Here is a 21,772-nt window from a genome sequence, read left to right on the forward strand (position 1 = left end):
TCCATTCCTACCCCCCTATTCTACTGTCAGACTTAGAACCACGACACTAGGTGCCTTGGGGAAGGAGGACACCTCCCTAGGCCCACGCCCCCTCCTTGGAGGAGGGGCGAGGGCTACGCCCCAACCCTCCCCCTTGCCTTCTATATATACTGGGGGAGAGGGAGGGGCTGAACACATCAATTCCCACGCCTCGGCGGTAGCCCTACCTCTCCCATAACTCCGTTTTCTCCTCATATTGGTTCCGACTACGTTTTGTGAAGCCCTGTCGGCACTGCACCACCACCATCTCCACCACGCCATCGTGCTAGTTGAGATCCCATATATTTCTCCTTTCTTGCTTGCTAGATCAAGAAGGAGGAGACGTCATCGAGTCACACGTGTGTTGAACGAGGAGGTGTCGTCCATTCGGCGCTAGATCGGATTGGATCGTGATCGGATCGCGAAGAGTACGACTACATCAACCGCGTTATATACGCTTCCGATTTCGGTCTACAAGGATATGTAGACACACTCCCCTCTCGTTGCTATGCATCTCCTAGATTAGATCTTGGGTGTTCGTAGGCATTTTTTTGATTTTCATGCTTCGTTCCCCATCAAACCCTACTCCCTCCAATCCATAATAAGTGTCGCAATTTTGAACTAAGTTTGAACTAACCTTAGTTCAAAATCGCGACACTTATTTTGAATCGGAAGGAGTATTTGATATCTGGATGTTAGTAGTTTTTTTAACGCGTGCTCAATCCTAGGAATTCTTGTACTAAAATTCTAGAGTAATTACATTTTATACCGAAAGTAGCTACTAATTTCTCAATTGTTATCTTAAGTGAGAAAAGATCAAGATGAAAGAATAAAACTTGAAAATGTACAAAACAAGAAAAACCTAGTTAAAAAGTTGAAGAAAAAATGAATGAGAAACTGATGGTGGTCAAAAAAACATATTACTAGCAAGCAGTCCCATGCTTACCCTTAAGGGGTGCTCACTTGATAATAAATTAATAATTCCGGTAAAAGAAAACACCACTCGGCTTGCACTGCTAAGTCGTCTCAAAATAATTGCAAGTTTTTTCTTGAAATTCCTAATCATCTAATGGCGGGAAAAGAAAATGGCGCCCGGGACATTTCTCGCCTGTTGCGAGACCAAACCCGGTCTCCTCTGGGTCCGCGCTACCGTGTCTGCCCAAACTAAAGTTCTCGCGTCAGTTTTTTCTTCTCTCTGGTTTTCTTTATCGGATTTTCACTTTTTAAAATTGGTTTCTTTTGGGGTTTTTGGCTTCACGTTTTCTTCATTTTTTTGGTTCTTACTTCTTTTTTGAATGGTTTTATTTGGGTCCTTTATTTTTGTTTAACACTTGTATACTTTTTTATACACATCATACATTTTTTATATACATCGTGAACATATTTTATATTGTTTAACATTTTTAAAACACAAAATTAACATTTTTCAAAATATATTTTTGTTGTCTACTTTTTAAATGCACATTGTATGTTTTTCATATATATTTTAAATATTATTTATATATATGTTTATCATTTTTCAAATACATTATTAATATTTTATCAAATTCATGGTTTTGAAATTTTTTTCAGATATGTGTCAAACATTTTTCGAATACACACTGAAACATTTTTTTTCTTAATGGTACGAAACACTTCTTTTAAACTACGCGAAATTTTTGTGTACATTGTATAAAATTTTAAATAGGTTGGGAATATAAATATGTGATATTTTTAATATTAACCTACATTTTTTGAATGTTATGATTGTATTTTTGAATTAAACTAACATTTTTAAAATTGTATACTCATTTGTTTAAAATTCCACATATAATTGTTTTAAACGCGTGAACATTTTTAAATGTCGCAATATTTTTTGGAATGCTATCAACATTTTCTGAAATTATGCTAACGATTTTTAACACCGCATTAAAAAAATAAAATTCATGGTTTTATACTTTCAGTAAATTTAAGTTTTGAAATATATGTAACGAGAATCTTTTCAAATATATGAGAAAAAGGAATGAATACAAAAACAGAGAAAAAACTTAGCTGAAGGAAGCAACTTGGGTCGGCCCATTAGTAGCGAGGCCTGAGGCGAGACGCTACAAACCTGCTCCCTCAACGGCCCAAACTTCGATCTTTTGGGTTGACTCGTTTGACAGGGCCTCCGCCTGGGGAATGGAATTGGAGGCGGTCGCCGACGGAGGGCCGGCGACGGCGGCCGAGGCGACGCTGACGCCGACGGGCGTGGTGCGGGTGGAGAAGGTGAGGGGAAGGTCGGCGGTCACCCGGTGCTTCGCCAAGTATCCGCTCAAGATCATCGTCCCCTCCAAGGTACCTACCTCCTTTGCCGCTCCCTCGCCCAGAGAGGAGGTAGATTGGCTCGCTCAACTGACCTCGCCACGTGGCAGGTGGGCCCCGCCTCCTCCGGCGCCGTCTGGCTCTACGTCCTCACCTACGGCGGCGGCATCGTCTCCGTGAGCCTTCTCTCCGATTCCATTATCCTCTTCTCGGTAGACCAATTGGCACCCGCAGACAGGAGGGGAGCCAAGTGCTGGCTCTTCCCTGAGAGTGCGTTCTGGTCATGCAGGGGGATAAGATCTCCTGCGCGGTGACAGTCGGTGACGGGTGCATGGCGGCGATGACGACGCAGGCGTCCACCAAGGTAATTCTACTTGTTATGTTTCAAGTTGTCAACTGAACTGAAGACTCGGTAGATTTGTCAGTGCAGTAGGCGATGACCGGCAATACACTTCTTAATATGTACTGTACTTCGCATAATTTTTCCATGCAAAAAAGTCTGTATAACTTCGTAGTGTTAAGTTATTTATCAATGTATATGTTCAAAAAAGGTTATTTATCAACGTAGGAGACTGGTTACTGTTTTTTTAGTGGTATAAACAGGTTACTGTTTGCTAGACAAATTATCAAAAATTTCTTGGTATGGTTAGCAGTTTGCGAAATCCTTCTACTGAACAACTGACATGCGTCACATGCCTCTTTGATCAATGTATAAACATGCGCAGTTGCCAATTTTGAACTTTAAAAGCTAATTCTCCAGCAAGTCACTGTTTGTTCCCTAATCGTCAAGTACATGTGTAGGTTTACAAGGCTGTGGGTTCAAAATGTTCTGAGCAGGTACTAGAGGTAATGTTTCTTTAAAGGAAATTGATAAATCTTGGCCCTCAATTTCTAAGGTGACTGCTTCAATTCTTACAAATATAACAATACTTTGTTACATGCAGTAGGCAACAGTTGGAAAAGATGCACTGCTTGCGGTTATTCCAGATCCCGTAACCTGCTTCTCAACCGCTCGATACTACCAAAAGCAAGTGTTTCACGTATCTGGGGATTCAAACTTGGTCATTGTAGATTGGTTTACAAGTGGCCGGTATGAGAGTGGAGAAAAATGGGACTTCAACTCCTACAAGAGTGTTAACCACATTCTTTTGGAAGAGTATCAGCCTCTGTTTATTGACTCGGTGTGAACTTGTGCATTTCTCATAGCATGTGCCTGATTAAGTTATATTCATCTCCGTTTGAATTGCTACTTATCCTCAACATCATGCCATGATAACCTTTCCATGTCTGAACAGGTTCTACTGGAACAAGGCTCAAATTGTACTATTGCTGAGCGGATGCAGGAATATAACGTCGTTGCGATGGTTGTATTATCGGGGTAAGTTCATCTGGCACTGATATATATATTTCTCTTCGACCTCTACAAATATGACAGTGAGAAGAACGGCTTATGAACTGCCTAGTTAGGTTTAACAAAGTACTGTGTTAGACAAGAATCAATTTCAGGCTGCGCTGAAAGGCATGAATGTACAACTATTCATATATCAGTTCAGTCAATGAGCACTATTTTCTTCTCCGGTCATCATCGCGATCTGATATAAAAACTAACAGTATAACATTCAATAATGTCCTTTTACTTGTCGTTTCTTTTTCTACTGGGCCAGAGGTTCCCTGACTTAGTGTTTGGCAATTGTTACACTGTAGAGCTGCACCTGGTTCCTAGTAGGTCAAGTCAAGGCTATTCGTACTCCAAGTTAACATAAAATCTGCCAATGCTCTTCAAAAGAAACGTAAATGTACCAATAGTTCTCAGTAATCATGTTCTGTCAGTTTTTATGGATCCTGTGAAATCATGGCAACCTGTCCCTACTAGGAGCCTGGCTGCCTGAATGTGAACCATGTTGCTGAGGATTCCCTTTTGCAGGCCAAAGTTGAAGCAGATACAAGATCAGATGCAAGACGAAGTAAAGAACATGATGTCTGTACAACTGCGTCCTCCCACCTCTGGTGGAGGCCGCTACGCCGCAAGGCCACAGGCCGTACAACCCCAGAGGCCCCCGCTCGTTGCCTCTTGCAGTCCATTCGGTCGCACGGTTAGCTGCCGCTCCTTCTTCCTGAAGTACCAGAACCACAGCTAATTGCGCGTGCTTGGCTCGACAGAACACGTGACAACATCTGTTTTTCGGTTGCTGCAGGGGACTGGCATGGTCGCTCGGATAGTGGCGGTGAGCACCGAGTCAGTATACACCTTCCTCAGACGTCATCTGGCAGCGCTTGAACCGTTCCTTGGCGTTGCCCCTTATTCTTCGTCATGAAGCTAGCAAGCAGCAAGAAGCTGCTGAGAGTCACCGGATCATGAAACCTCGGCGCAGATGAATAATGGAGCTGTAAATCGCTGAGGCAGAGACAGCTAACGTTGCGGCGTCCATCTTACCTGGGCCAATTTCAGGGCCAGGCTCTGTAAATGATGGGTTGGTTGGGCCAATTCGTGTTAACTGGGCCTTATTAGTCTGTGCAATTTAGGGCCCAAAATATAAGTGTTTCTGTTGCTAAAAAAAGGTGTTTCGTACACTCTTTCTTGGCGTCTATCATCACTACGGATTTTGAAAAAAAAATCATAACTGCAAAGTTGTCATGGACTGAATTCAAGGCGATGTGATTACAAACATGAACTTGGATGGGCTGCATGCATCGCCCAGATGCGTCGGCAAAACTCCGGCCGGCCATCAGTCCAGAGGGAGAGGGAGGGAGCTGGCTGGACGCCGACGAATGATGAGGCGAAGGGAAGGGAGGAGACCGGCGGTCAAAGAGACGGTACAATGATAATGGAGCGGTGGGGGTTCTGAATCCTCCCGGGCCTGGACTGGGAGACGGTGCCGCCGCTGCCTCCCGTTACCCTGCAGCCTCACTCAAGTCCGTCCATGGGGGCCCCGCCCAGCAGAGCCCGTTGCGCCTCGTCGTGGATGGACCCCCGGCCTTTTGTTTTGTTCCCCCCAGCTTTCTCCTCCCATCATTGGGCCTTTCTCTGCACCGTCGCTAACTAGGCAGTGGCACTATTGTCTCAACAAAAAAAAAACTAAGCAATGACACCTCAATTATGACGGCTGGGGCCTGAGGCGTGATTTCAAAATCAAAAGAAACACGACCAACCGTGTGATCCTGGGTCACGGATTCTGCTGCATCGATCAGACGTTATTTCGTGTGAGTTTGTGTAGGTGGTGCGCGTAAAGTGCATGGGGCAGGGGAGACATGGTCGCGCACTGCTCCAAGAGCCGGCGCCAGTTTGGGATGGTCCAGGCACGGCACGCAGGGGCCGGCCAATGCTTTGCTACGCCGATGCGCGGGCGTATCACCTTGTGGATTGTGGCCGGTGGTCCTCGATCTGAACGAACAATGCGCTTGCGAAAGCCTGCAGGGGCCTGTTTCCCTTGGGCCTCACACACGTCCTCACACCAAATTGATACTACTACTACAAACCAAGAAGTTCATTTGGTTAGATTTAGTGCAAATTTTCTTCAGAACTGCAGGCTCTTTTTATTTTTTTAAATAAACAGAATCCTTCAGTGTTGACGCTGGCATGTGTGGGTAATTATTACTACAAGGGTAGCCCGTCAAAAAATACTATTATCGCTAGGGTAGAGGTCGTTTGCCTGGCATGTGGTAAAGCTGACATGCATGAGAGCGTAGGAGGAGAAGACGGACTGATGAGGCCACCAACGGAGCAGGATGGATGGACGGGACAGGAGAGGGGGTTGCGTGTCTGTTCATCGTCTTACACTTACTGGATAGATAGATTCCGCAGGTTTCAAGAGGTGGTGGAGAGGAGGAGAAGGTACTGTTGCAACACATCAATCATTCTAGCTGGGCCTCCCTCCGCTCCTTGGGGTTGGTTATTGCTAGTTATCGCTGCTTCTCCAGGATTGGCAAAGAAATAGGGAACATAATGTCCAAAGACCACTTTGTTGCTTCCTGTACCATGCAAGCAAGAGTGCAACCGCAAAATACACACACACTGGCAACTAACATGTGGGACCAAGGGAGTGGACATGTGGTGACGTGCTTACAAATCTTTGTGTGCGAAAATTTACCGCGAATTTGAACTCGTTTGAGCTAACACATCTTGAAGTTGGAAGGCGATTCAAAAGTTCCAGCATGACACATTCATGGGCTTCTCTTCTTAGAGTTACTATAAAGGGTTGTGCATATTTTGAATTTTTCGCGCTTATGAAAATATTCACTTCGGACGATTACGTACCCCGGTTTGAAAACAACGTCATGGTCAGAAGTGGGCCCACATGTCATTGGCCTTCTTTTGTCCTTTGTATATATATCGAACGTTTCTCATTTGGCTAGATAGCTAGCATGGGTGTCGCTATAAACGACAAAGAAAGAAAACTCCTATTGACAAGGAAACATTGTATACACACTTTATATTCGAGATATTCTTTTGTTCATATTACCATTTGTCGTGACATGCGGAGGGAACAATGCATGTAGCATATCCGCACATTCCAGCTACTTGTCGGCACGACCACCTCTATTCTACGACTGTGAACGGTGTTCCAGAAAGCCCGACACGTATGTGCTCCTCGCACGTGCGATGGCGTGCAAGTACACCGACACAGATCCAACAGTTGCGCGAACAACTGTAATTTGTCGTCGCGAATACATTGGCACGGCGAAAACAAAATCCCTTGGAGGGTCACAACTGTAAAGTGGACGAAACAATGCATCATGTTGTGGAACATGGTGCTCTTGTGGGTGCATTGCTACACATGAATTGACTTGCCAAGTCACATGTCGACCCGGGAGCTGGGCCACATTGATCCCCGTTGTTTGGACCGGAGAGGCACACAGTATACTCCTAGGCGGTACAAAGGCATGCAATAGTGGCCATAGTTTGATGAGACTCAACATGGTTTGGCGCCAGCTCGTGTGCACAGCACAATAATGGAGAATTTGAATTGTTGCCTGGCCATGTTAACTCGGTAGCTAGGAATCTTGGATGCGGCAAAGAGCACGCATCCGTAGATCTATTGAGGAGATGTGGCCATGGCTAGGAGACATGAGGTGCAGTTGTATGCAGAAAAAGCTCCCGCCATCATCGCAAGTCGGAGTATACGTAGCAGCCCTAGACCAGTGAGCTCCTCTGACTTGTGTCGCCGAAAAGTGTGTCCACTATTTCTCACGTTGCGATCTTGTTTCAACAAAATTTACGCATGCCCATGCATGTCTTAACTTTCTTGCAAATGGCTTGGAAGGACTAGGAACACCAAGGAAGTACTTATATCGCTTGCGATGCGAGAATGGACGGGGGATCTACAAAGGTGGCGCTTCGGAGCGGTTTTTAAATTTTGTTGGACTTCATGTACAAAAGAATTGCTGGACTTTCCCGGGCAGTGTGGTTCGGTGGGTCTGTGTCTGTGTTCTCCCAAGTCACACGTACGCCGGACCAGGACCACGCACGCACGTATGCCGTGCCATGGCATGGCACGGCTCCTCCAGGTCCAGGCATCATGCGTCCGGCCGGGCATGCAAACAAAGCTCGACCGGATCGATCGACTCGAGTCGTCCATGCATCCCGGCCGACACAAGCTCATGGCTCCTGGTCCCATCCGTGCACCACCACACACCCTGGACCCTGGCTCTGGCCGCATCTACGTACATGCATGCTGCCGAACATCACTTGGCAGGGGCAGAGGCAGGATTTGAGTATGAGGGGGGCGAAGAGGCCAATACCAAGAAATCGTATATAACATATATAAAATGCGATTATAGGCGTCTTTTAGATATATATCACCGGGATCAAATTGCAATGACATATACTCCCTCCGTTTCTTTATCTAAGGTGCATTTTTTATAATTTAAAAAAATGACACTTTTATTACTATAAATATAATTCTAGACGGCAAAAATATCAAACAAATCAACAGTATCACTCTCGGAATATATAGCAAACTGAAAAGTAAATATTAGAACTTTATCTTGACGTATAGTTGTTATATAACTTCAAATATTGTAGTAAGAAATGTAACAATAACATTACCTAGTAATTTGCATAGTCTAGTTGTATGTTGGATATACCTTTAAATTTGGTCTAGCTATGACAATATGAGTCATGGGACTGGATAGTATAGGATTTGATACTGACCGAGAAGCAACAACTGCTTCATTGGGATGAGCCGGTGATGACGGTTGGAGGAGACACAAGAACGAAAGGGCAGAGCTTCCTTATGTGGCTGATGGCAATGCGGCAATGCCCTAGCGCGCGCAGGCGATTGATCCCAAAATCAAAACAGAAATACTAACAATCAGACTAAGGTTTGGATTCATAAAAAGAAATTACTGCCAATAGCTGCAATCAGGTGCGGAGTATATTGATAATACACTAGTACCTGCTTGTATCCATAGGCTGGCCTCCTGGCGCGTAGCTGTATAGCGTTGTCGTGAGCGACGGCGGCGGCGGCGGCGGCCATCTACAGTCAGGCGCACGTTCGATTGATCTGATCGATAGCATTAGGGCTAGGACCTGGCCTAGACCAGCAAAACAATTACACACATGAGGCAGGCCACGATCGTACATGGGCTACTGGGCTGGGTCTGATGCGTACTAGTTACAGGATAAATCAGCTGGGCCATCATTAATCAAGTCATTACTCGGGCATTAGCGCACGTAATACACTAGTGCGTATACCAGAAATTTTCAAGGGGGGGCGAGCGGTTGGGGGGTGTCTAGCCCCTGCTCCCCCCCCCCCCCCCCCCCCCCGCCCCCTGTCTCCGCCCCTGTCACTTGGTGCTCTTTGGTTGCTAGCTATCTCGAGATCCGCAGTAGCTAGGTCGCTGTCACGACCAGGTCAAACACAGATCGGTTATTTTATGTTTCCCTGCATGCATGCATGCATGCAAATTGCAATACATGCCGACTGATCATTTGCGTACCAATCAAATGTTGCAGGATCAGATCTCATCTCAATAGTACGAGGTACTACCGCAATGCTAATCTTCAGATGTACGTACGCGTGGCACCCGCTACGGCCTACGTACACATGCGCCGCCTGCCGTGGTAACATGGCAGGCCAGGGAGGCAGGGATCGTGGCCGGCCTCGTGCATGCACGTCGTGATGTTCATAAACGTATGTATTTTCGCCGGGCAGTACCGGGGCCGCTCGCTACTGTGTAAAAGGTGATCAACACCGTGGCCTTCCTACAATCCTATTTGTGTGCCCCGCCTAGGTGATTAGGCCGTTACTGGTGGGACCCAGCAGCGACACATTTGCATCCTCAACCCGTTGAAGGTATGCTGTCTTTGCGTTGATGCTCTATCTTTCGCTGGTTAATTAGATCGGTCATTCAGGATAAGAATCTACTTCATCCACTTTAATACTGTACTTAGATAAATATAAAACAAGAATTTTGGGACGGAGGGAGTAACATATAAAGTATAGAGGACTCATAATGTTTGTTACGAGTACGGTGGCATGCGGTACAAGCACGGAAGTTTGTTACTGTAGCTTGGTAAAAACTTCGGGGACGGCATTCCCCCACTCATGACCGTGCACGTTAGCTGGCTCTATGTGCACCGTTAGGCACCTCCGGACAAAACGCTACGGGACACCCCTCCCCGGTCGATATATTACTCATAAAGCATCCTTGACGATTTGATCAAACGCCCGCCATGCATGCATGGGGGCCTGCACGTAGGCATCTAATAGCCTGAGAGCACTGAACAGTCGCCTCGCTGGTCGTGTGGGTAGGGTACGTGCGTGCGTGCTCAGAGGTGCAACTGTTCCGTGTGACGATGTCGCGGCGGAGAGCACGTCTCCCCTCCGGTGGCATGTATGCATGCATATGAGAGGTGACTGCAAATTTCCTATTTGCCGCTGCCGGTCACTGTTTTCCATGGCGGCAACTGTGTTTCATTGGGTGGATCTACGCAACAGTGATTTGCCCAGCCTTTCACAATGCACGACATGGACAAAGACAAGCAAGTAGATAGAAGCACGACTCTCCCTCTCCCACTACTTTTTTTTTGTTGCGAAAACTCCCTCTATCTTTTTTTAACATACCCTTCCCCCTATAGGCCACATTAAATATCATAGGAATATGAAATTTATTGAAAATGAGATAAATTTATATAAAATTTTATGAATACAAAAGAGATGGCATTCAGTTCACATGATTGGATCTTTTCATGAGTATAGGGTAGTGGTTGGGCTCTTAGCCCAGTGGCGTCTCATGGCCGACGCGAGATCGAGCCTCGGCTGAAACTATGTTGTCTCACATTCTTCTTCTTTCCTAAAAAAAATCGGTAGGGGCTTCTCCCCCTACTAGTCCAGTTTTTTCTTTACGGAAGCACGACTCTCCCTCTCTTCCTCTCACCTCCTTTCTTTTTGTGAAAACTCCCACTATCTTATTTTAACATACCCGTCTACTGATGCGCTACATATCTACTTGCACTAATGTAATTTAAATTTCCTATTTTACCAAAACTACAACTAGAACAATCCTAAAACCTCCTAATATTTAATTTTGCGAAAACTCCCACTATCTTTCTTTTACATATGATGTACCATATAAATTTCCTATTGTAGCAAAACATAGCGTGGGAAATCAATGATGTATGCATGCATTCATTTTCATGTACTCCATTCATTCCAAAGTAATTGAAGTTTTAGGATTGTTCTCGGTCTAATATTTTTATGTTTTGATCAAGTCTATAAAAATATAATAATATCCCCAATACCAAATTTTATCAAATATAAAAATATATGGCATCATGAATCTAATGAAGCAAATTTGGTGTCATATATGTTGATGTAAGTTTTATATAGACTTGGGCGGACTTTATGAAGTTTGACTTAGGGCAAATATATAACCTCAGTTATTTTAAAACAAATGGAGTAAGCATGTTCGAAGAAAAAAAGATCTCTAAAATTGGCCGGTAATGTAAAAGGGTTGATTTTCTTTTTTGTAAGACTCCTCAAACTTTTCATCTGAAAATCTAAGGCATTTGAGCAACAATTACTCTATCGACACATGATTTATAGGGTATATCATCATACTCATAATATTTTGATAATTCTAACCTAACTATCAACATCATGTTTATGCCACATAGTGCATCATAAATAAATGAAGTAATTATTGATGAAATGATCATCTATCAGGATGAAACTACCGAAATATCTAGATCAGTAAAAATAGTTATACCATAATTTATCGCAATTTACAATTAATATGTACCCATAAAATAATCTGTAAAATATGTATTGAAAGTTATGTCAATAACTTAGGGCATGTACAATGGTTGATATGATAGTCTTAGGCTGGTTGTAATGGGGAGTATCATATACTAGTATCATGCATATGATACTAGTGTATGATACTACCTTCCTAATGCATAGTATCATATATTAGTATCATATAGTACTTTATTTATTGTCATGCATTACACATAGTAGTATAACATTTATTATGATACGGTATCATGATATGATACTCAACCCTCTCTTTCTTTATTTAATTCTATGACACCTCATCAAAATTGCCTAGTTGGCATGCATGATATTAGCTACGATACTACCATTACGATCAGCCTTATCTTAAGCCTTGCATGTAATTTAGAGATGACAATGAAAGCATATCTATAATGGGTTATATCTTGTCTTATTTTCAATAACTAGTTTTTTTTAAAATGTGTGAGACATCTTGCGCTAAGAGATTATCTCTTAAATAAGAGGAGACAAGCGTTTTGTTATGATTTTTCTCTCCTTCGTATCAACATTTATTCTATGTGGCACCTCTAAGATAGCGCTATTGTACATGCCGAAAAAATAATCTCGTACTCCCTTTTCTCCTCACGTGAGACCCACCTTGCCAGATGCCAACATGAATGTAGGACTGTTTCGGAGAACAAGCTTGCTCGGTCCACTCGAAAATGCAGGAATGTTTTTGTAGTGGGCTGCTACTGGCTTGGCGTCTGCGGATGGAAAAGACCGACCAGCTAGTGGAGCGGAGAGCTGGCGAGCCCACAGAATAGATCGAACTCGGACTCCAGTGGATATGCCATGCCTACATTTTTTATGTTTCTTTTGGGTAACTACGCATAAATATAGTGGTGTTGGCCCTGTTTGGATCCGTAGGTTAAAGTTAGTTTGGGTTAGTTTGGACTCAACTAACCCAAAAATATCCAAACAAGAGGGTTAGTTTTGGTTAGATGCATCTAACCCATTCAAAAAATCTAACCCATCCAAGAGGTGCTTATTTGGTTTGTTCTTCTCGGGGCAACTAAAAACATCTTTTACTCTCGCTCTCTCTCCGCAGCAGATCTCTCCCCACTTCCTCGAAGCTTCTCGTCATCTCTCTTCCTCCCTCTCGCACCGCCCGTGAAGGCGCCTCGCCGTATCCGCACTCCATCTAACCCTGTTATCCAAACACCTCTTTGGCTAGAGTTAGTTCAGGGTTAGTTCAGAGTTAGAATCTAACTCTATCCTCTAACGAAGTTAGAGTATCCAAACAGGGCCGTTGTTTAATTCTGATGATGTGACAAATCATACGAATTGCTTTGGAAGGGCAGCGGTGGCCGTCTGCCCCAAGAAAGGCTTGAATGTGACCGAAACGACGTACCCCTAGAGCAGTTTTCAAAGCTGCAGGGCAGCAGGAATCATGGACAATTTGAAGGAGAGTACGGTGTGGAGACATGACTTGGCATGCTTAACACCGATGATACGAGCATTTGGCAAATGGCGCGTCTGCTCTTTTTAAAAGCACCGAGTGAGCGATTGAGCTGCTCGCTCCATCCTTCGTGTCCAGTGATTGGTTGGTTACTTTTATTTTGCCAGATTTTCTTATCCTGGCGCTACAAAACACAGATGATACGAGCATTTGGCAAATGGCGCGTTTGCTCTTTTTTCCGAACACATTTTGCCGACCAACACTCAGGGCTGCCGGTGCTGAGAAGATAGACGATGAGTTCGAAGCGCCGCGGGGCTCACGTGGCGGCGTGATCGATTAGTGCAGCGCGGGTGCTTGGGTCAAAGAGGGGGCTGCAATTCGGGTCCGCGCCAGGGCGCCACACACGAGGAGTACCCTCCGTTTTCTTATCAAAGGACACGGCCAAATTTGGTCAGAATCCCTCTCAGCCCCTGCTCTGCTCTGCCCGCCGTTGAATTGGTCGCAGGCTGCATGCTAGGGTTGTTTGGATTGTGACTATATGTTTGCCATATATCGCTACATTATTTTTGCCACACAGCCCCACAGTCACGCTAGTGAAATTGGGATTCAGAAGCATAGATACGAGCGAACCATCTATGATTGGATGGTTAGAGGGACAGTGGTATTTCTAGCCCATCAGAGTTCAGTTTCTGATGCTTGCATTATTTCTCAATTTATTTCAGTATTTTCGGCGATGCGCTTTCAGTGGGAGGAGACGTTCCTGTCGACGACGAGGCGCCTACGGTGACTTCATAAATTTCAAAATGACATGCCGGCTCAATCTTTTGTAGGTGCTCATAGGTGTAGGGTGTGCGCGTGTGCGTTCATAGGGACGAGTGTATGCCTGTATGTATGAGCGCTTGCGTCTGTACTGATGTTAAAAAAAAGCATAGATACGAGCTCTTGTCCAACTCTTGTAATACTCATATCATCAAGATCAATCAAGCAGGAAGTATGGTATCACCTCCATCGAGAGGACCCGAACCTGGGTAAACATCGTGTCCCCTGCCTCCTGTTACCATTAGTCTTAGACGCACAGTTCGGGACCCCCTACCCGAGATCCGCCGGTTTTGACACCGATAGTCACCGGAGCCCGCCGAGGAGGTGGAGCCTGGTCTTGGCGCTCACGTGTCACGCCCAATATGCGACCCTATCCAAAAGGAACTCGAAGGTCCCACCAAGGATAGACCCGCATATTGAGACGCTTTTGCAAGGTGGATATCATTACATCAACATTACATAATAGATGGGGATATATCCAATACATACAATGTCACATGAATACAACAATACAACATACAAGAACAACATCCGACTACGGATGAAACACAAACAGAAACTCAAACGACATCCACCCTGCTAGCCCAGGCTGCCGACCTGGAACCTATCCCCTGATCGAAGAAGAAGCAGAAGAAGAACTCCAAACAAGCAAACATCGCGCTCGCGTCAAGATCATCGCATAACCTGTACCTGCAACTATTGTTGTAGTAATCTGTGAGCCACGAGGACTCAACAATCCCATTACCATGGGTATCAAGACTAGCAAAGCTTAATGGGAAAGGAAGGGGTAGAGTGGTGAGGTTGCAGCAGCGACTAAGCATGATATGGTGGCTAACCAACGCAAATGAGAGCGAGAAGAGAAACAAGCGGAACGGTCGTGAAGCTAGCAATGATCAAGAAGTGATCCTGAACTCCTACTTACGTCAAACATAACCCAAAGACCGTGTTCACTTCCCGGACTCCGCCGAGAAGAGACCATCACGGCTACACACGCGGTTGATGCGTTTTAATTCGGATCTGGTGTCAAGTTATCTACAACCGGACATTAACAAATTCCCATCTGCCACATAACCACGGGCACGGCTCTCGAAAGTTTATACCCTGCAGGGGTGTCCCAACTTAGCCCATGACAAGCTCACGCGATCAACGAAGGAATAGACCTTCTCCCAGGAAGACCCGATCAGACTCGGAATCCCGGTTTACAAGACATTTCGACAATGGTAAAACAAGACCAGCAAAGCCGCCCGATGCGCCGACAATCCCGATAGGAGCTGCACATATATCGTTCTCAGGGCAACACCGGATAAGTCAAGCTACGAGTAAAACCAGATGTCGAGTTTCCCCGAGGTGGCCCCGCAGGCTGCTCAGTTCGGACCAACACTTAGACAAGCACTGGCCCGGGGGGGCTATCATAAAGATGACCGTTGGGTTAATTACTCCCAAGGGAAAGGTAGGTGGTGGTGAGGCAAATGGTAAAACCAAGGTTGGGCCTTGCTGGACAAGTTTTATTCAAAACGAACTGTCAGGAGGGTCCCATAAATCACCCGACCGCGTTAGGAACGCAAAATCCGGGAACATAACACCGGTATGACGGAAACTAGGGCGGCAAGAGTGGAACAAAACACCAGGCATAAGGCCGAGCCTTCCACCCTTTACCAAATATATAGATGCATTAATTAAATAAGAGATATTGTGATATCCCAACATAATCCTGTCCACCATGGAGAAATCTTCAACTTCACCTGCAACTAGCAACGCTATAAGAGGGGCTAAGCAAAGCGGTAACATAGCCAAGCAATGGGTTGCTAGGAATGGTGTCAAAGGTTAGAGGTTCATGGCAATTTGGGAGGCTTGAAGAGCAAAATGATAGGTAACGCAGCATAGCGATAGAACGAAGCAATTAGCATAGCAATGATAGTAGTGAGATCCAGGGTAGCGGTCATCTTGCCTGAAATCCCGCAAGGAAGAAGAACGAGTCCATGAAGAAGATGAAGCCACGAAGACGAACCACACGTAGACGAACGCATCCTCACGATCGCAACGAAACGGGAACTATCGAGAAGAAGCACACAACATGGTAAACACACCACACATGAACAAGGCATGGTGCACAACAAGCATGATGCATGACCAAGCTACATGAAGCTACTCATGGCAAGAGATGATGCAAACAAGAACAACACATCAAGACAAGTTTAAATGAGGCCGGGAACAACATATAACAATTCCGGTAAGTCCTCATATGCAAATTTAGAAATTGGCCCAGATCTGAATAAACCTTAAGTTCAAGTAGTTAAACAGCAAGTTAAGATGCACCAAGATGATCTACACGAAATTCTAGTCAAGTTACATATAAAGTTCATTTAGCTCGGAGCTACGGCCTAGATGATATGGGCAAAACAAGTTAAGCATGGCATTGATGCAAAATGCACCCAAACATCAAGCAAACACCTCAAAACAAGGATGCAATATGATAATATGAAACTACATGCAAATTAAGCAAGTTTCATATAGAGCACACTCAAAACGGAGCAATGGTTCAACACATACACTCTATACAAGTCATAGCAACAATCTGTCCAAAACAACAACTAGGCATATTGCAAGCATCAAAACAATATGCTACAGCACCCCAACATAATAACAAAAGGAATGGGCATGAATTATAGGTAAAGCATAACAAAACATGAACACTGAGCTATCTCCAGAAACAACTAGAACATGCTCAAACACACATGGAAAGATTGCAAATAATAACAGTTTCAGACTTATCAGGAAATAACATCAGGTTGCAATGTTTAGAGCTATCAAACAACATGTTACAGGAATATATCATGACAAACAAAGACATGTCATGAATCTACTAATTGCATAGATCAAAAGTCCCTTACTGACTAAGAGCCAAAAAGGATCAGAAAATATGATGGCACCCATGTAAACATGGCAAGTTATATGACAGATTCAAACATGGCAGGAACAACAATAAGTAGACATGTTGGTGAGCTTGAACCACTCACCACAGAGCAATACATGGCATGGAAAGGCAACCAACAGTAAGAAGGCATGTTTATGAAGCTAAGCATGGCAAGAGAAAGGTCATAGGGTGCACGGATCACTAGAAAAGCATATGGCCAAAACTGAACTTCATGTTAACAGGTTGACAACAACATTATTTAGCAACTTTGGAGCAAGATTACAACAATCTATAGCAGGCTATAATTGCAACCAAGGGCATGAATGAATAGAGAATGACATGTAGATCAAAACATATTTAGTGATCATCTCCAGATTATGCATAGAATGACTAGTAGAAGCATGTTTACACAGCAACAAAATATAACAGAATCAGCCTATCAAAATAGTAACAGCAAGTACCCTACTTAACAAGCTTGATGCACTCACTACACAAGTCAAAAAAATACATGGTTTGCACCCCTGGAAAGATGACATAGCATAGATCAAAACACATGTAGACATCAACATCATAGGATGCACACATCAATCATGGAAAAAATGACAAATGAGCAAATTATAACAGTTTCAGCAGATTAACATCAACATGCACTCTTCCAACAGCATTTCTGGCATCAAGATGAGCTCAAATGAAAATGATGCAATGGAATGAAATGAAGTACTCGTCGAGACGAACAATTTGACATATCATACGCATAAAACGGAGCTACATGCATAGAGTTATGATGCGTTGAACATAGCATGATAATGACAAAATATTCGGGGACTAAGTGAAAAAAACCCACCTCGGGGTCAACGCGGATCGGACGCGAAACGGGTCGGGTCGGTGCAGATCTGGTGGCCGTAGCTCCGGCGAGCTCGCGGCGACCGGAGCGAGCGGGGGATGGCCGGAGGAGGCCGGGGCCGACCAGATCCGGTCTGGCCCGGCCGGATCTGCGGCGGGGAGGCGGCGGGGCGGCGGCGCCCTGGTCGGCGGCGGAGACCGACGGGCCGCGGGGAGGCGCAGGTCGGCGGCAGCCGCGGGCGGCGCCCGGGGCGCTGCGGCGGCGGGGCAGGCGCGGGTCGGCGGTGGCCGCGGGCGGCGAAGGACGGCGGGGTCGCGGCGGCCGGGCAGGGGAGCCGCAGGCGGAGGCGGCAACCGCGGCGGCCGGTGGCAGCGGACACCGGCGAGGCGCGGGCGGCGGCGCGCTGCGGCCGCGGGGTGGCGGCGCGAGGCTCCCCGGCGGCGGCGGGGCCGCGAGAAGCGGGCGGCGGCGGACGGGCCTCGCGGGCCGGCGGCGGTGGGCGGCGGCGAACGACACGTGGCGTGCCCGGATTGGCTGGGCAGCGGGGCGGACGTGTTCGGCGAGGGGGCAGACATGTACGGCGGCGGGAGGTGGAAGAAGACTAGGGTTAGATCCGAAATTTCGGGGAGGGGCACATATATATAGGTAGAGGGAGCTAGGAGACTCCAAATGAGGAGCGGATTTCGCCCACACAATCGTGATCGAACGACCGAGAGCATGGAGGGGAGTTTGCTGGGTTTTGGGCCACTTTGGAAGGGGTGTTGGCTGCAAAGAGAAAGGGGGGGGCTTACGGTTACCCGGTTAACCGTTGGAGTATCAAACGACCTCCAAATGGCATGAAACTTGACAGGCGGTTTACGGGTGCTATACCAAGGCCGCTTGGCAAACCTCGGGCCATTCCGAGAAAGTTTAATACACGCTCACAACGAGAGACAAAAGGGGGACGCCGGGGGACATAGGAGTGCCAGATTGCAAAACGGACAACGGGGAAAATGCTCGGATGCATGAGACGAACACGTATGCAAAATGAAATGCATATGATGACATGGCAAAATGCAACACGCAAACAAAAGACACGACAACAACGGCGAATAACTGGCAGACACCTGGCGCAACGAATCCGGGGCGTTACATCACGCGCCGCCACCATCACTGGTGGCGCACGGTCTTGACGTGGAGGTGTTGGAAGCGCACGTGCATCTTCTTGGGGCCGCTGCACCACTTGACAGATCGCTTCTTCGCGCACAGGCGCTTGGAGCGGCGGGTCGCACGCCTTGGTTCGATGATGACACCCAGGGCTGGAAGCGGCGGAGGTGCCCCGTGAGCCAGGTCGCCCACGGTGGGTGGCTGCTGAGGCAGTGAGCGGGCCGGCGCAACGAAGTCTCCGGCGGCACTGACGAGTTCGGCGATGCGCTCGAGCCACTCCTCATAGGAGTCCTCGATGGGGCAGTAGCGAAGGAGCTCCCGTGCCATGAGCAGAGCAGCTTGCGTGTTCGTAGGGCCGCGATACGCGTGGGAGGACGAAGCAGCCGGAGTCAGTGACAGAGTGGCGGTGCACCTGTCACGGCGCACTGAGGTGTGCAGCGATGAAGCTTGCTACTCGTGGCTAGCAGGGCCCGTGGCGGCGTTGGCCGCTGGTGACGGAGAATAACGAGGACAACCGTCGCCTGCCGGTGCCGTCTGAGCGATGCGGGCGGCAACTGCGGCCCGACGCTCAGCGCGACCCTGACGTGCGTCGACCATGGAAGCATCGGAGTAGCGGTGGATCGATTGATGAAAGAGAGGATCCGTCACACCCCTACCTGGCGCGCCAAATGTCGGATTTCGGGTTCCGCAAACCCTTGATAGGTTCGAACTCTAGGGTGGATGCGGAGATCTCAACCTATCCCTCCTGCCTACTCACGATTCTCAAAGTTTAGCGTGTCGAGCTCAAGGGGACAAAGAGACACAGCAGTTTATCCTGGTTCAGGCCACCTTGCAGTGTAATACCCTACTCCTGCATTTGGTGGATTGCCTCGAGGGCTGAGGATGAACTAGTACAGTGGATGAACAAGCCTCAGGAGGTGAGGTGTTCTTGAGCTCAAGAGAGATGATGCGGTGGTTGGATGAGAATGGATCCCCCTCTATGGTGGTGGCTAAGTCCTATTTATAGTGGCCTTAGTCCTCTTCCCAAATGTTGGCGGGAAGGGATCCCACAACGGCCAGATTTGAAGCGGGACAAGATTTACACCCTATCCTGACTAAAGTGGTGTTCCCCTGCAAAAGCCTCTGGTCATGAAGCCACGGTGAGCTCGGCGGTGACCTCCGTCCTGCCGTCCTGGCGGTCTTGGTCTCGTTGCACGAGAATAGAAAACTTTGGCTGATTACTCGGGACTCCGCGCCTGCTGCTTTCCTCCTTTGTACCAAAGATGAAATTGGTACTCTGCGCCCGCCTGGCCTTGGTCGTCATGGCTCACGTCAGCTGAGCCTCGTGAGGTGCACCTTTCATAGAAGTCTCCGCTTCTCGGGAGCCAGCCTGAGGAGGCCGATCCCCTTAGAGGTCTTGGCGTCGTTCGCCTTGCGAGGCTTGGCCCCTCGCAAGGGTCTTGAGTTTATTGATGCTGAAGCTGGGTTGTACCAGGCTGTCGATGAGCCACGCAGTGGGCTGCAAGCAGGCAAGTCTGGGTACCCCTGTATCCAGAATGCCGAAAGCAGCCTATCACCGATTTGCGCCGCCAGCGGCGCATGGAGCAGAAGCGCACCGCTACTTTGAGTCGCGAGCAGAGCGCCCACGACTGGGCCGACTACGTGGAGGCCGGCGCCCGACAAATAGCCCTAGAGGCTGTCGGGCACGCACGCGTGCGCGACGCCGAATTTTACTACCAGCTCGTCAAGTGGGCTTCTCTCTTAGAAGTCGAAGCTTCGGTGGACCATGCCGGCATGGAAAGGGCCAACGCATGCGAGCAACACGCCCTATCGCACTTCCGGCAACTATGAGACAAGGAGGAGGACGTCGGTGCCAGCATTTAGCGTGTACCGCAGATGGCGGCCGACACCGTCTAGTTAGCTGGGAGTAAGTCATTACTTGTACACTAGAATATTAGTGGGAGTAGATAGTTAACTTGGCTATGATGGTTGTCAATGTGGAAGTTCAGTACTCTATATCTGGACAGACCTGTTACTTTGCTCTGTATGTTGAACTTTCCGTGTGAACGTATGGAATGGGTTGTTATTTTTTTAAAATGGGATGTATTTGTCCGCCACGGGTTTAGAGGCTGACTTCTGGGCCAACTAGGTTGACACGTACATAATCAGGAGATGATTTTATGTGGAGAGGATGACAGCAGCGACCCACCAGGGTCATGGCAGTACGCAAGCAAGTGCCTCCTTATTTCAAGCCAGAAAAATGGTTCCTCCTAATGGATTTCTGACATCTGGGTCTCATGCCATTGTCAACGTAGTCAATAAATGAGAGAATTGCACAACGATTGGCTGACACGAGGGACCCAGTAGCTTGCCCAGTTTTTTTAGGGAAGTAGCTTGCCCAGTTATCTTTGTTTTTGAGACGGAAGCAAGGTGTCAACTGGGCTATGCGGGGCACTCTGGTCTATCTAGCCATCCTTTTCTTTTATGTTTACCACAAGACCAGCCCAGTAGTTTTTTTTTTCTGAAAATTGCTAGCACAGTATTTTTGTTCTTTTGCAGAATACCCAACCGAGGCCTACTTGCTTTGTCAACCCTGCTGGGCTGCAAACCTTTCAAGACGAGAAAATGGGCTATCAGTAATGAGAAATGTGTTGTACATGCTTAAAACAAATCAAACCGGCAATTAGTATCAAATTTCTTTTTTTTTCATTTTGAGATTTTAAATTCCATTGATTTTTATGCATGGACAATTATTTGGATTTTATATTGATATGAATTTATTTTCAAATCAGTTTGAATGTGACTCAAAATGTCGGGATTTAAAACAGCTAACCGCATCGAGATGTGAAAAATTTCATATAATTTTTAACCATGGCCACAATATGGGATGTAATGCTAGCAAAAAGAAGATGAGCTCCAAAATAATCCTTAAGAATTAGCGAATGAGCTGTATATTATTAGATAAAATGGAAAATGGGTTGTATGATGTTTTCCACACATTTGAGACTGACTTGTGCGCTTACTATAGGTTGACGCGTACACTATCCTAAAAAAAGGTTGACGCACACGCAACACTGTGTCAACTTAGTCAAGAC

At 46.6% G+C, this 21,772-nt stretch overlaps 1 protein-coding gene and 1 long non-coding RNA gene across 2 annotated transcripts; one reads left to right on the top strand and one right to left on the bottom strand.

Moving 5' to 3' along the window:
- Window positions 1-2,125: 2,125 nt before the first annotated feature.
- On the top strand, window positions 2,126-4,875 carry LOC123133984 (urease accessory protein D). Its single transcript, XM_044553356.1, has 8 exons — window positions 2,126-2,334; window positions 2,412-2,477; window positions 2,591-2,665; window positions 3,103-3,147; window positions 3,249-3,482; window positions 3,597-3,679; window positions 4,226-4,394; window positions 4,497-4,875. Exons 1-8 carry the CDS (start codon window positions 2,179-2,181, stop codon window positions 4,614-4,616), a joined length of 948 nt encoding a protein of 315 aa, XP_044409291.1. The 5' UTR covers window positions 2,126-2,178; the 3' UTR covers window positions 4,617-4,875.
- A 3,392-nt stretch (window positions 4,876-8,267) lies between these two features.
- On the bottom strand, window positions 8,268-9,027 carry LOC123133985 (uncharacterized). The gene is made up of 2 exons (XR_006465458.1): window positions 8,697-9,027; window positions 8,268-8,562 (listed from the first exon to the last, which is right to left on the bottom strand). It is a non-coding gene; the product is annotated as an uncharacterized lncRNA (long non-coding RNA).
- Window positions 9,028-21,772: the final 12,745 nt, after the last annotated feature.

The sequence above is a fragment of the Triticum aestivum genome, chromosome 6B, assembly GCF_018294505.1.
Source record: "Triticum aestivum cultivar Chinese Spring chromosome 6B, IWGSC CS RefSeq v2.1, whole genome shotgun sequence".
Classification (NCBI taxonomy): Eukaryota; Viridiplantae; Streptophyta; class Magnoliopsida; order Poales; family Poaceae; genus Triticum; species Triticum aestivum.

Bases quoted from the DNA above. Each gene is read 5' to 3' on its own strand.
- LOC123133984 (XM_044553356.1), top strand. From the start codon at position 2,179: ATGGAATTGGAGGCGGTCGCCGACGGAGGGCCGGCGACGGCGGCCGAG. The intron at 2,478-2,590 runs GTGAGCCTTCTC...CTGGTCATGCAG, and splicing joins ACGGCGGCGGCATCGTCTCC to GGGGATAAGATCTCCTGCGC. The intron at 4,395-4,496 runs GTTAGCTGCCGC...CGGTTGCTGCAG, and splicing joins GCAGTCCATTCGGTCGCACG to GGGACTGGCATGGTCGCTCG.